This window comes from Bos indicus, chromosome 12 (assembly GCF_029378745.1).
Source record: "Bos indicus isolate NIAB-ARS_2022 breed Sahiwal x Tharparkar chromosome 12, NIAB-ARS_B.indTharparkar_mat_pri_1.0, whole genome shotgun sequence".
NCBI lineage: Eukaryota > Metazoa > Chordata > Mammalia > Artiodactyla > Bovidae > Bos > Bos indicus.
The window spans coordinates 78,997,658-79,012,378 of record NC_091771.1 but is presented as its reverse complement, the minus strand read 5'-3'; the positions used below and the strand labels follow the sequence as shown (position 1 = coordinate 79,012,378).

General features: G+C 40.7%; 2 protein-coding genes across 4 annotated transcripts in view; one reads left to right on the top strand and one right to left on the bottom strand.

The window, feature by feature from the left end:
- Positions 1-14,721, bottom strand: part of UBAC2 (UBA domain containing 2) — a 170,476-nt gene that overhangs the window by 118,190 nt on the left and 37,565 nt on the right. The window lies entirely within an intron of this gene.
- Positions 9,985-13,870, top strand: GPR18 (G protein-coupled receptor 18). 2 transcript variants are annotated; one of them, XM_070800432.1, is made up of 3 exons: positions 9,985-10,340; positions 10,568-10,588; positions 12,708-13,870. In XM_070800432.1, exon 3 carries the CDS (start codon positions 12,742-12,744, stop codon positions 13,738-13,740), a length of 999 nt encoding a protein of 332 aa, XP_070656533.1. In that variant the 5' UTR covers positions 9,985-10,340; positions 10,568-10,588; positions 12,708-12,741; the 3' UTR covers positions 13,741-13,870. The 2 variants fall into 2 exon arrangements, with proteins under 2 accessions (XP_070656533.1, XP_019827226.1); XM_019971667.2 differs by lacking the exon at positions 10,568-10,588 and having other exon boundaries at positions 9,994-10,340.

Genomic DNA, 14,721 nt, shown 5'->3' with positions numbered 1-14,721 from the left:
CGGAGCCACCACTGGATTTTCTCTGCTCTGCTATTCCTAACATATCTCCCGAAGCTTTTGTAATTTGCAAATTTCATGAGCAAACATGCTCTTATTTTCAAAGCAATCATTGATATATATTTATCAGGCTAAGCAGGGAATGAGAACACTACAGAAAGGTAAATGCTGTTCTTTCATTTTCGTATTATTACAATAATACAGGTAATTTCCAGAATGTAAGAGAGAAGCACTTGCAAGTGTAAGGCTCTGTGTGAGCCAACTCTGGGATACGGCTTGCTTCTGCTCATCAGCTTTTACACCCTGCTAGATGAAGGAAAGGCATTGAGGACTGGAGACAAATACTGGTCAGATTAAGTCACTAGGGAAAGTCTCTGAAGGACAAATGGAGGAAAATCTACCCTACCCTAGCTTAACATTAAAATTTTTAAAGCTTTTCAATTCATCCTTATCATGAGAATATGATAACTGGGTGGACCTAAAACTATGCCAAAAACATTGTCTTACATCAAAGGTCGCAAGCAGAGTTAAGAAGGCAGTCTATGGAATAAAAGAAAATATTTGCAAATCATATTATCTGGTAAAGGATTATACCCAGAAAATATAAAGAACTCCTAGAAGTTAATAACAACAAAAAAACTGATTAAAAATGGACATAGGACTTGAATTTCTGCAAAGAAGGTGTACAAATGAGCAATAAGCACATGAAAAGATCTCAATATCAATAATCATCAGGAAACAGAATCAAAACCTCAATGAGATACCACCTCAAATCCATCAGGATGGCTACTATCAAAACAAAACAAAACAGAAAATAAACGTTGGCAAAGACGTGGAGAAATTGGAACCCTTGTGCATTGCAGCTGGGAATGGAAAATGGAATGGCTGCTATGGAAAATAGTATGGTGGTTCCTTAAAAAATTAAAAATAGCATTGCCACATGATCCAGCATTTCACTTCCAGATGTATACCCAAAAGAACTGAAGCAGGGTCTCAAAGAGACATCTGTACTCCCATTAGTCACAAGAGCCAAAACATGGAAGCACGCCAAGTATCCATTACCAGATGAGTGGATACATAACACGTAATACATCCATACCGCTACTGCTAAGTCACTTCAGTTGTGTCCGACTCTGTGTGACCCCATGGACGGCAGCCCACCGTCCCTGGGATTCTCCAGGCAAGAACACTGGAGTGGGTTGCCATTTCCTTCTCCAACGCATGAAAGTGAAAAGTGAAAGTGAAGTCGCTCAGTCGTGTCCAACTCTTCGCGACCCCATGGACTGCAGTCCACCAGGCTCCTCCGCCCATGGGATTTTCCAGGCAAGAGTACTGGAGTGGGGTGCCATTGCCTTCTCCAACAGTGCTTACTACACACCAAGAAAAAAGCAAAGCACTAGTCAGAAGAGGGGTGGGAGGGGAAGGGGGTGCCTCGGAGAGGTTGTAAGGACACAGAGTCTAACAGAGGGCAATACTCACAGGAAAACAAAAGGATACAGCAAACTGAGACAAAAACCCAACAGCCGCATTCACTCATTTGATTTATTCTTTATCAATGCTGCATTACCCAGTAGGCAGAATGACCCAGAATTTACGGCAAACATACACACACAATCAAAGTAATTATCGTGGAATAGAACAAATCAGAACTTTGTCACAATAGTTTATCAATTAAAATAATTAAAGAAATTAAATTTAATTTTAAAACTCTGATTTTCCTACACTCATCTCACTGGGGCCTCATTTTCTTTATATATGTTTATAATATCTGCCTGGCAGGTAAAGACTTAATAATGGTAGATAATCTCATATTACTGAGCCCTTAAAATAGTCCACGGATAGCCAGATGCTGAACTTTAGGGACAAATAAAACTCTGTTGCCATTCACTTGCTAAGTCATGTCCAACTCTTTCTGACTCCATGGACTGTAGCACATCAGGATCCTCTGTCCTCCACTATATCCCAAGGTTAGCTCAAATTCATGTACTGAGTTAGTGATGCTATCTAACCATCTCATCCTCTGCCACCCTCTTCTCCCAGGATCAGGGTCTTTTCCAATGAGTTGGCTGTTCGCATCAGGTGGCCAAAGTATTCGAGCTTCAGCATCAGTCCTTTCAATGAATAAAGTGAAAGTGAAAGTTGCTCAGTCATGTCCGACCCTTTGCAACCCCTATGGACTATACAGTCCATGGAATTCTCCAGGTCAGAATACTGGAATAGGTAGCCTTTCCTTTCTCCAGGAAAAGAAATACATCCATATAACTGAATATTCAGTTCAGTTCAGTCGCTCAGTTGTGTCCGACTCTCTGTGACCCCATGAATCGCAGCACGCCAGGCCTCCCTGTCCATCACCAACTCCCGGAGTTCACTCAAACTCATGTCCATTGAGTCAGTGATGCCATCCAGCCATCTCATCCTCTGTCATCCCCTTCTCCTCCTGCTCCCAGGCCCTCCCAGCATCAGAGTCTTTTCCAATGAGTCAACTCTTCGCATGAGGTGGCAAAAGTACTGGAGTTTCAGCTTTAGCATCAGTCCTTCCAAAGAATACCCAGGACTGATTTCCTTTAGAATGGACTGGTTGGATCTCCTTGTAGTCCGATGGACTCTCAAGAGTCTTCTCCAACACCACAGTTCAAAAGCATCAACTCTTCAGTGCTCAGCTTTCTTCACAGTCCAACTCTCACATCCATACATGACCACAGGAAAAACCATAGCCTTGACTAGACGGACCTTTGTTGGCAAGGTAAAATGTCTCTGCTTTTGAATATGCTATCTAGGTTGGTCATAACTTTCCTTCCGAGGAGTAAGTGTCTTTTAATTTCATGGCTGCAGTCACCATCTGCAGTGATTTTGGAGCCCAAAAAAATAAAGTCTGACACTGTTTCCACTGTTTCCCCATTCTATTTCCCATGAAGTGATGGGACCGGATGCCATGATCTTCGTTTTCTGAATGTTGAGCTTTAAGCCAATTTTTTCACTCTCCACTTTCACTTTCATCAAGAGGCTTTTGAGTTCCTCTTCACTTTCTGCCATAAGGGTGGTGTCATCTGCATATCTGAGGTTATTAATATTTCTCCCGGAAATCTTGATTTCAGCTTGTGTTTTAGAAAAGGCAGAGGAACCAGAGATCAAATTGCCAACATCCTCTGGATCATGGAAAAAGCAAGAGAGTTCCAGAAAAACATCTATTTCTGCTTTATTGACTATACCAAAGCCTTTGACTGTGTGGATCACAATAAACTGTGGAAAATTCTGAAAGAGATGGGAATACCAGACCACCTGACCTGCCTCTTGAGAAACCTATATGAAGGTCAGGAAGCAACAGTTAGAACTGGACATGGAACAACAGACTGGTTCCAAATAGGAAAAGGAGTACGTCAACTGAATATTACTCATCCTTAAAAAGGAAGAACACTGTGACACATGTTCCAATTCGAATGGACCTTGACAACATTATGCGAAGTGAATTAAGCCAATCACAAAGGATATTCACTTACACGAGGCACAAGAGGAGGCGAATTCACAAAGACAGAGCAGAACGGAAGTGGCCAGGGGCTGGAGGAGCGGTTAAGGAAGCCATTTAACGAGCACGGAGTTTCAGTTTGGGAAGAGGAAAGAAGTTCTGGAGATTGGCTGGGCAACAATGTGAATGTATGTAACACTACTGACTGTAACTTAAAAATGGTTTAGACAGTAAATTTTATGTTGTGTACATTATACCACCATTTAAAATTTTTAAGCCGTATCAAATTTGTTCCAAGATCACCTTTACGCCTGACTCTTACTAGCATATCGGGCACAAACAACATTTAAAGTGGAATCTTTTCCAAGTCCTAGCCCAGGAACGCAAAGTCCTATAGAGGACAACAGTTTCCTAAAAACAACAGGATGCTTCCCAGGAAAGATCTCCAAGCCAAAACATTTTAGAGAAATGAGGATATGTCTCCTACATAATACTGAATAATGTAGGAATACTGATAAATTAACATAGCACACAAAGATCAGTATTATCTTGTACCAAATAAGAGCTTTTGAAAACACTGATTTCAATCTCCCTGAGGCTTCAAATCATGGCAAGAAGAGCGCCATGGCTGGCTGTCACCTGTAGGTGGCAGTGGAGGCAAAGTATTCATGTCAAAGCAGCCTTCAAGGTCAACCAGTATGGGGCAGCAGCAGAACACAGGCAATTCAAGTTCTGCTACATTAAATAAACTATTAAGTTCTCTGATACACTGTGAGTGCGTATCTTGCGAAAACACGTCCACCCCAGGGCCTTTTCTCAACCAACTCTATCTCTTGCCTCATTTTTTTTGCTTGATATGTCTTTGTGATTATATCTATTTAGAAATATTATACATTCATTTTGTAGGGACATGGTGGTTTTCTTTCTTACAGAAAAAGAAATACATGCATGCTAGTGAAGTCAGAAAGCCTATTTATTGAGGTCTGTTTTGTGCTAAGCACGGTGCTAGGTGCTCTGAGACATGTGAAGATAGATGGATCAGGTCCTTGTCAACAAGACAGACCCAAAATGTGAATAATAAAGATGAGCGTCCAATCAAGGGGTGAATAACAACACACTTGTGAAAGAGAGAGAGAGCCACAGACACCTCCAACTCCCACCTCTAAAAACAGGCTCCCACAACCCACAAACCTTTTGGTGAGTTTTACTGCCTATGTGTGAATCCCTAAATGTTTTATTTCAGTTTGGCCTACTTTCTGCTGCTGCTGCTGCTGCTGCTAAGTCACTTCAGTTGTGTCCAACTCTGTGCGACCCCATAGACGGCAGCCCACCAGGCTTCCCGTCCCTCGGATTCTCCAGGCCAAGAACACTGGAGTAGGTTGCCATTTCCTTCTCCAATGCATGAAAGTGAAAAGTGAAAGTGAAGTCGCTCAGTCGTGTCCGACTCTTAGCAACCCCATGGACTGCAGCCTACCAGGCTTTGCCATTGCCTTCTCCAGGCCTACTTTCTGAAATTCATACAAATAGAATCGTACAGTATGAATTCCTTTGTGTCTGGCTTTTCTCGCTTCACACCATATACACTACATTTGTCCATTCTGTTACATGCATCTCCTGTATGATCCATTTTGATTGTGAAAGGCAGAAAACTGTTTACACAACTGATTTATCAACTCTACAGTTGCTGAACATGTGGGTGGTTCCTAATTTGGAGCAATTAGAAATAATGCTCCTATGAACACTCTTATCTATCATCTCCTGGTACACGGGAACATGCATTTCTACCAAGGGGTGGAATCTGAGTCACAGGTGTATGCATCTTCATCTTAGTACTTAATATCCAGCTGTCTGCCAAATTTAAGCTCCCACTGGCCATGCCCAAGAGTTCCTGGTTGCTCCATACCCTCGCCAACACTTCTTATTAGTCTTATTCACTGTGGCCACTTTGGTGTGTGGGTAGTAACATCCTTATGACAGTTTCAATTTTTAGTTCCCTGATTACTTATGAGGTTAGGCATACTCACACACGTTTACTGACCATTTGGATACATCCATTCTTGAGTGCTTCAAAGTCGTTGGCTCATTGAATGGCGGCAATCTCCCTTGCAAAATTAAATTTACAGGCTGACAGAATCCAGCTACAAAACCTTTCCTGGGGAATACCAACTCATTGGTGAGAAACAGGGATAGGACAGGAAGTTCTATTTCCTCAGAAGATTTTTTTTGCTACAGATTGAATGACTACTTTGACTATTCTCTACTAAGTAGGACCAACCTCAGCAAACTTACTGAAAGAAAGTACAACACCATAACAGAGAAAGAGTACAACACAATCTCACAATCTGAGAATCTTGAGTAAACATCCCTGGGTTACACCATCGAAACTACTATTGTGTCAACACACTTTGCTGTTGGCATGACGATTAAATTCTATGATCCCATGGAAAGCACTTAGACCTCTGCCTGATGACTCTTTACCTCTCATAATATAGATAAGAGTAACGACAGAGATGATTTTTTTCTTTAAAATCCTAAGTAACTCTTTTAAAACCAATAACGTTCAACCTATAGACACGTAGTTACTTTTTAGAATACAGATACTAAAAGCCTCCATCACACACACTAGTACACGAGGTTGGATATTTAAGTAACTCGATAACACACACTCATTTCTTTACCAGTCTTGACTCTCCACACTACCTTTTTCTTCTAAACTGCTATTTTACCATATTACTAGACATCTTCCCTTAGAAATTCATTTCTCTCTACACATACTATCTCCTTTAACTGTGAGACCAGACTCTGTAGGGGGCAGCCCAGTATATCACAATAACCAGAGTTCCACTCAACCAGTTGTGCCCGGGGACCCTGAATGACTCTCCAGGCAGTGAGTGAAACGTCACCCCACAAACTCCTGACCTGGGATTTTAAGGGGTCTAGGAGTGCTTTCACTGCCATAAGAAGCCTTATCCTAAGATCCTCTAAGTGAAAGAATCTTTAATATCTTTAGGCAACCCTACTTTCATTGCCAGTTTAGATCTATTCTAACTAGAATTATCTATCACTTTGGTTATCTGGACTCAACTTCTTTGCTGTGAGGTAAGTAAATCATCTGATTGTCTATGTGTCTGTAAAATTGTGAAACTGAACAAAAATTGCCAAGGAAGAGGAATTTGGGAGATGCTCAATTTACAATACTGTTTAGAAAATCAAATGGAAAGGAGGTAGATACCAGTTTGGCTATAAGACTACAGCTGTTAAGTTGTTGGAGTTACAGTAACATAGATGGAGACAAACAGTGTCTCAGTCGTTTTCATCCAGAAACCACTATGCGACATATCTGGCCCCCTCCAAAAAAAAAAAGGAGCAGTGACTTCAGAAGCGAACTTGAACAGAGAGGGGGCAGGGCGCAGAGATCCCTAACATCTAAGCGGGAGGCCGCCGGGCCAGGCAGGAGTCTCACTCTTGTTTGCCCCCCACCTCTTCTTTGTGGGGACTGGCTGTCTACCCACTGCTCTAGAGCCTTTGTCTGCTGATGGCCACCTGCCTGGGAAAGATAAACAGTGACAACAGCAGGGCCCTCCTCATAATACTGGTCTGAGGAACCAGGATAAGCCTCATACCTACTGAGGAAAAGAGAAATGTGTTAAGAATGAGAAATATAGTTTTATCTGTGGCACAGACAAAATCTCATGATATAAGAGCATGCTTTTATAATGGGGATTTACTGTGTAAGTCTATTAACTACATCCTTTCCGATAATTGTAAAATTGGCTTAACTAAATTATATTTGCTCTAAAACTGGCCTCGAGGGCTAAAATAAAAATTCATTTGGGGCTCTTAGTACTTAAAACCAGAATTCAAAAATGGAGCTGAAATGGATGGTTCCATAAGGTGAAGGGAACTCTTGTGAAATCCCTCTTTTGCAAGGTGACAATTTTCTTTCACTCATATCCCAATCTAAGTCAGGAAATTAAAGCTGCAAGAATGATCCCCGAATGAGACAAGTTCTTCCATCTGAATAAAAAATTCATTAGGTTCAAGTATTAAAGAAGCAAACTAGACATACAAGTTTAATTCTTGATCCACTGTTTACTCGCTGCCAAATGGTTTGGGGGAATTCTTTTTTTTTTTTAACTGAAATTCTTTTCCAACGTAAAGTTATTGTGAGAAGCCTGGAAACCCAGAGAGCAATGCTAAGTGCTGTAGTGTCAGGGGCGGGGGGTGGGATGAGGGGGTGGTCTTGTCTCTATTGTTCCTTGCGATTGGCAAGTTCCCTTCACATTAGCAAGTCAAAATGTCCCTGATGCTGACACTGGGCTCAATATTTCATCCATGACTCCCTCAACCCTCGATTTCTTCACCTATGTTTTCAATCATACGTTCAACCAGTATTTACTAAACGGCAGTTAAACACATACATACACAACACATGCAAACCCTCAAGGACCTCAATTTAGAGGAGGATAAAAGGCAAGTAAAGACCCAGTAACAATACAAATACATGCCACTACAGGGGTAAGAAGCCAGTGCTAAAGAACCTTACAGGCACAAATAACCAACCAGCTTCAGGGGTCAGAGAAGATTTCGTGGGAAAGGCAACATCTAACCTAAAGCTTTAAGGATAAATAGCAGCCAGCCATACCAAGAGATGGGAGTGTGCTGGGAAGGGATACCACAGGTTGGTGTAACAGCCTAGGCTGGGATGGAGAGAAAGACAGGGCCCACCCTCAAGCTGTGTCCCTTGGTGCCTTCCCCCAGAGACTGTCGAGTCAGAGAAAGGATTCTCCCTGCGCAGACAAGGGGCCTTTTCTTAATGAGATCTATGCCTTCCCATACCTGCTGACTTCAGCAGCAGGAGAACACTAACCAGCAGTGAATTTTAGAAGACCTGTCACAGGCTATAGGAAAGCAGGGCAATGAAAAGATTGGATCTGCAGGTAAGAGTCTCCTATCTCCAGGTAAAACAGCAAACTCCTATCCTGCATATGAAACATAACTCTGTGTGTAAAAAAGTGACTATAATGTAACTCAGCAATGAGCCTATCACATCTAGTGAATAAATCAATGTAATCACCTCCCAATGGAAAGTCTTTACAGCAGCCAGGGCAGAAAGGGGAGGGTAAGGAACTTGGTACCAGAAGAGACTAGGCCTGGGTATCTGAGCTCTCAGCAAGTCACTGGCCCTCACTGGGCCTTGAATCTCCATTTACACAAGAAATTGTAGCTCGGGGTTGCTGCTTGTGCTTCTAAAACCCATTCACCTGGCATTATCACAATCAAAAGTATTTTAATCACCAAAGGAAAGGGTCTAAATAATTTGTAAGTCACAGATTTACTACAGTTTTGTCGGAGGAAAAAAAGAGCATGTGCCCACAAGTTGTCTTAAATCAAAAAACCAAACCGTTAAGTTCACATACCTTTTAAAAGCTGACAAGTCATGCATAACAAAGTATAAAGATAATTAAAGTTTTAGGACAAGCAAATGAAATTATGATTTTTTTTTTTTTTAAAGAAAAAGAAAAAACAGTTAATATAGCCAAGCAGGCAATGATTGGAATTGCTCACTTCTCTTTTCTTTGCTTTCACTTCCCTTCTTAGGTTAAAATACTCCTAATATGTAAATTATTCCACTCAAGACTCCCAGAGTCCTTTTTTTTGGGGGGGGGTATTTATTTTTAATTGAAGGATAATTGCTTTACAGTATTGCACTGGTTTCTATCAAACATCAACATGAATCAGACATAGATTTACCATGTCCCCTCCCACTTGAACACCCCTCCCACCTCCCTCCCCACCCCACCCCTCTAGGTTGTTATGGAGCCCCATTTTGAGTTCCCTCAGTCTTACTTGCCATTGGCTATCTATTTCACACACGTTAATGTATGTTTCTGTGTTACTTTCTCCATAACTCCCACCCTCTCCTTCTCCCCAACCCCCCAGCCGTGACAATAAGTCTATTCTCGATGTCTGTGTTTCCATTGCTGCTTCCCAGAGTCCTTTCTTAGCAATTCATAGGGATGTTTTTGCCAAAGGAATTACTTCCAGTCTTCCATGTGATAGACAAGGGATATGAAACACTGGGTACTTAAAAAATAAAGCAAACCAGAGTAGGGAAAGGTATGTGCAAAGCTGAACCAAGTAACTGAGGGTGCCCAAATTTCTACCATTTAGAGATATTTTAGTAGCAAAAAGTAGATATTCGACGATTTTAGGAACTCGTAGTAAAGGGTTCCCACCAAGTGCCACCTTAGCACTTGGACTTTCCTGGTTTAGAGCCCTCACAATCCTACCAGATGGGTATTATCTCTATTTTAGCGCTACACAAACTAAGTAGGAACAGAGGTTCATGGTGTTTAAGTAACTAAACAAAGTCACACAGCTTAGAAAGTGAATAAATTATACTATGAATTCTATTCTAGTCAATATCAAATCCCATTCTCTTTCAACAGATGATGCAGGCTTTAAGCACCAAAGTAAACAAAGTGAAGACATTTTTCTGTGATTCTCTTAAATACATGCCATCATTTCAAAGGGAGCTTATGCTAAGCATGACCTCATAAACAAATCATTTGTGAAAGAGAAAAACCACATCCAGGGCAAAGTCATAAGTTGAAAAAGCCTTATTTCAGCGAGCACTTCCTGAAAGAGACAAAGCAGCAATTGCAGCTGAGCGAGTACCAAGTCCTATACCAAGTATTAAATTTGAAACAACTTTTTAAAGCAACGGAAGAGCCTAAAACAAAAGAAATATAGCGTTTCTTAAATACACGGTTTCTAGAAAGAGCTATTTTAACACAAGCAACTCAAAGATATCTATTTTACAGAACTGTGTTTACCGAAAAATGTTCTTCTCAAACAGCCTTTTGATGGTCAGGAGGTAAGTAGCATTTAATCACTTTTATCACAGATTATCAGAAGTAATGTTGTACTTATTTGTTAACTCTCAAGATCTTTGTTTTATTTTAATAATATGTTGCTGAAATTATGTTGGTGAAGGACCTTCAAATGGGTTATACTGTCATCTTCCTATGTTATTAATATGATTTTCATTTATTTTCAGTATTTTTTACATTAATAGTAAACGTAGTTTTTTTCAACTTACAGAGACTGTTGATATAATAAATTGTAAGTATCTTCAGGAGTCTTTATCACTTGGTTTTCAATTACACTGTTTCAAAGAATGTCGAAAGCTTTTAAAACACTGACTTACAAGCTAATCGTTTTTCAATATTTATCCAAAAATGTATGTGTGTGTATGGAGTACAACCTGTATGGTAATGCCTTTAAAACACATGCATCACACAGATTTTAGTCAACCTTAAGCAAATGAGCACAACTGTTCATGACATAATAAAGTCAGCTTGAGCCCAATGAGGAGGCAAAGATTCATTCAGAAGAAGTTTGTAAGTAAGGAATTTCTGGGACAAAAATCAGGGATGAGGATGGGTGGAGGGAGTTCTGAGAAAAGGATACAAAATGTCATTTATATTACAATTTCTATTGTGGAAAAATTCATTGAAAGTTAAAAATAAGAGCCAAGTCTCTAAAATGATTATGTTTGTATGATACTAGAGATTTAACTTCTCTATGTAGTATTTTTCTCATTTTATAGAAATTAATATTCCAGTCACCCCAATATGTGGAAATTTTAATTAACACAGGCTTTTAAATGTATAGAATTCTACTTCAAAAATCGTATTTAACCTAAATATTTGGCAAACTCGGAAAGGTAGGAAGGAGAGAGGGAGGAAGAAAACAAAGTCCTATCTTGTCTGTCCACAGCAACTGCTCTAATCAATTTTAAATTACTGCCCACGATGTCACTGAGCAGATGGCCCATCTCCCCCACAGTTTTCACTAAAGAGCCTCAGAGCTGAACGAGAGGAAGCCCACTCTGCAAAGTGACATTTTTGAAGGAAACTTTCTTACACCTCCTTATTTCAGGGGGATGCCACGAGGTTCCATCTGTGTGTAGCAAGTCTATTTTTAAAGTCACTGCTGCTGATGTTACATCGTGGGTGATGGAAGTATCACACAGGGGGGTGGCAGGTCAATGATATTTACAATCACAACTCCTTTCCAGTAGAAATGGGCATTGCCGGTGGCGTGAGGAATAGAAATTATACAGTTTCTGCAAACACATAAAGTCACTGAGTGACTTCTTGTTAATAACTACTTGTCTCAGACACTCCTTTTTTAAAAAATTAAAATTGACAAACAATACTTACCCTTCTGTATCTAGGCAGAGTGAGGAGGTGAAAGCTACTATCCTAGAAACAGCTTATTCTCAAGGTGGTGCGCTCTGTGCTCCTCTGAGGCCGTGACATCTCCTTCTGGGACACTGGTAAACACCTTCTGGAGGATTCAGCATTAGGCAGTCCCAACTGTACGTTAAAAACTAGCCTGTCTGTTGTTTTTAAGAGTCAAGCTCTTAATCTGTACACCATGGCACAAGAACTGCTGTTTCTAATCTACGATAGCTTAGAACATGATGCTATTAAGAACTGTTTGCCACTTTAAAAAAAAAAAGCAGATTTAATGGCCAATTAAGCAATGTTTCATTGACAAACTAGAGAGTAGCTACTGTGGGTCACCCTGCCAAAGGTTCCTTCCTGCACTCAGCCATCAATCCAGCAAACTGAGCACCTACTGTGTATGCATCAGGCAGTGCAGACAACACAGCGGTAAGAAGGAAAGCCTCCAGCTCTCAAATGAGGACATTTGAGAACTCAATATTCGATAGTCAACCAGCTGTATGGTTTCTTTACTTTCTAGTACATAATTTATACATTAGTGTTTTATATTTAATGAGTAATAATCCATTATACATTAAAATTATACTTAATGAATAAAAATCAGACATTACTTAGTTACCAAATATTTAAACAGAATAAAGATGATAAAAAGTGACAAGCTTAAGAGTCAAAATTCAGAATGGCCTTTCCCCAAGTAGTCCCTAACAAAGGATACCTAATACAGGAACAACGGCTACCCAACCCCATACTACAGGGAGACAGAAAATGAATAAACTGGCCAGTGCATTGTGACACACCAGACCATCCTAATGGGCTAGTACATATTAGCAGTAATATCCAGGGAGTGTATTTCTTAACAAATACTAAGACACATATATTGACTCTACGACATAAAGTACTCTCAAAATCCACTGACATGCCAAGCTGAATGTAAGAATGTTAAGCATTTATTTTTCAACTAAGGTCTCATTCCTATTTCTCTTCTACAGTTTCTAAGTGTCATGCCCACCAACGAGCTGTAAGATGACCACCCCTCACAGTCAAGCTCAACCTGGCCTTCCTATCGACCCACATCCAGATGAATACAAGGTGGCAGCCCTCGTCTTCTACAGCTGCATCTTCATCATTGGATTATTTGTCAACGTCACCGCCTTATGGGTTTTCAGTTGCACCACCAAGAAGAGAACCACTGTGACCGTCTATATGATGAACGTGGCGCTACTGGACTTGGTGTTTATAATGAGCTTACCCTTTCGGATGCTTTACTACGCAAAAGGTGAATGGCCTTTTGGAGAGTACTTTTGCCGGATTCTTGGGGCTCTCACAGTGTTTTACCCGAGTATTGCTCTGTGGCTTCTCGCCTTTATTAGTGCTGACAGATACATGGCCATCGTACAGCCGAAATATGCCAAGGAACTTAAAAACACGTGCAAGGCCGTGATGGCGTGTGTGGGCGTCTGGATAATGACCCTGACCACCACCATCCCACTCCTGCTGCTCTATGAAGACCCAGACACAGCCTCCTCCACCCCCCCTACCTGCCTCAAGATTTCTGACATCATTTACTTAAAAGCTATTAATGCGCTGAACTTCACTCGACTGATATTTTTTTTCTTGATTCCTCTGTTCATCATGATTGGGTGCTACTTGGTCATTATCCATAGTCTCCTTCACGGTAAGACCTCTAAGCTGAAGCCAAAGGTCAAGGAGAAGTCGATCCGGATCATCATCACGCTGATGGTGCAGGTGCTGGTCTGCTTCATGCCCTTCCACATTTGCTTTGCTTTCCTGATGCTGGGAGGGGATGAGAACAGCTACAACCCCTGGGGAGCCTTCACCACCTTCCTCATGAACCTCAGCACTTGTCTGGACGTGATTCTCTACTACATCGTTTCGAAACAATTTCAGGCTCGAGTCATTAGCGTCATGCTGTACCGTAATTACCTTCGGAGCGTGCGCAGAAAGAGCTTCCGCTCAGGTAGCTTACGGTCACTAAGCAACATAAACAGTGAAATGTTATGAATCGTCACTGTTTGCCTTCAAGCTCTTTAAATACACTTTACTATCTATCTTAGGGTCAGTGGATAATCTCTAGGATATCACCAAGTCCCTTCTCTCCTGGAAAAAACAATAAAATAAACTTAAAAAACCCTTCCTCTTTTGTGGGATCTTATTATTGTGGTAGCATAATTAAATATATCGAAACATTCTAGTTCATTATTTTTATATTAAAAACTTACATAAAACACTTGCATGAATGACTGGGAGAAAAGCATCCAATTCCTGTTTCAGATTCAAGCCTTATCTAAATACATCATTGACTGTTTGGATTTAACCCTATGTGCAAATAAGAATTACATGATCTCAAATAATTGAGCTACTGTTTGAAATAATTTGAATTATTTTCCAACTAGATGCAGCTCCTTTTGGTTTGATTTACACTCAGAAATGGTGGTCTAAGTTCAGTTCTTTGTGTTCTAAACATAAAACTTCTGGGATTCCTATAAAAACAACTATATTCAACACATCACTGTTACTGATGTACAGCAAAATCTGCAGAAGCAAACACCCGAGGCGTGATATAGGTCATTGCCATCAGCCCTCCCCTCCACTGAATTCATTTTCCTTCGGAAACAGACTACAGCCACTCAATAAATACTTACTGAGAGCCTAGTATGCGCCAGACTCTACTTCAGACTACTGGGGGAAACTGAACCTGAGATCCTATTTCTGCCCAATAATCTAAGTTCATTCCCATGACATAAGGTTTCTGCTATATGGTGAAACATGTTGTTCAGTTGCTAAGTCACGTCCTATTCTTTGTGACCCCATGGACTACAACACACGAGGCTCCTCTGTCCTCCATTATCTCCTAGAGTTTGCTCAAATTCATGTCCATTGAGTCAGTGATGCTATTCTAACCATCCCAACCTCAGCTGCCCCCTTTTCCTTTTGCCCTCAATCTTTCCTAGCATCAGGGTCTTTTCCAATGAGTGGGCTCTT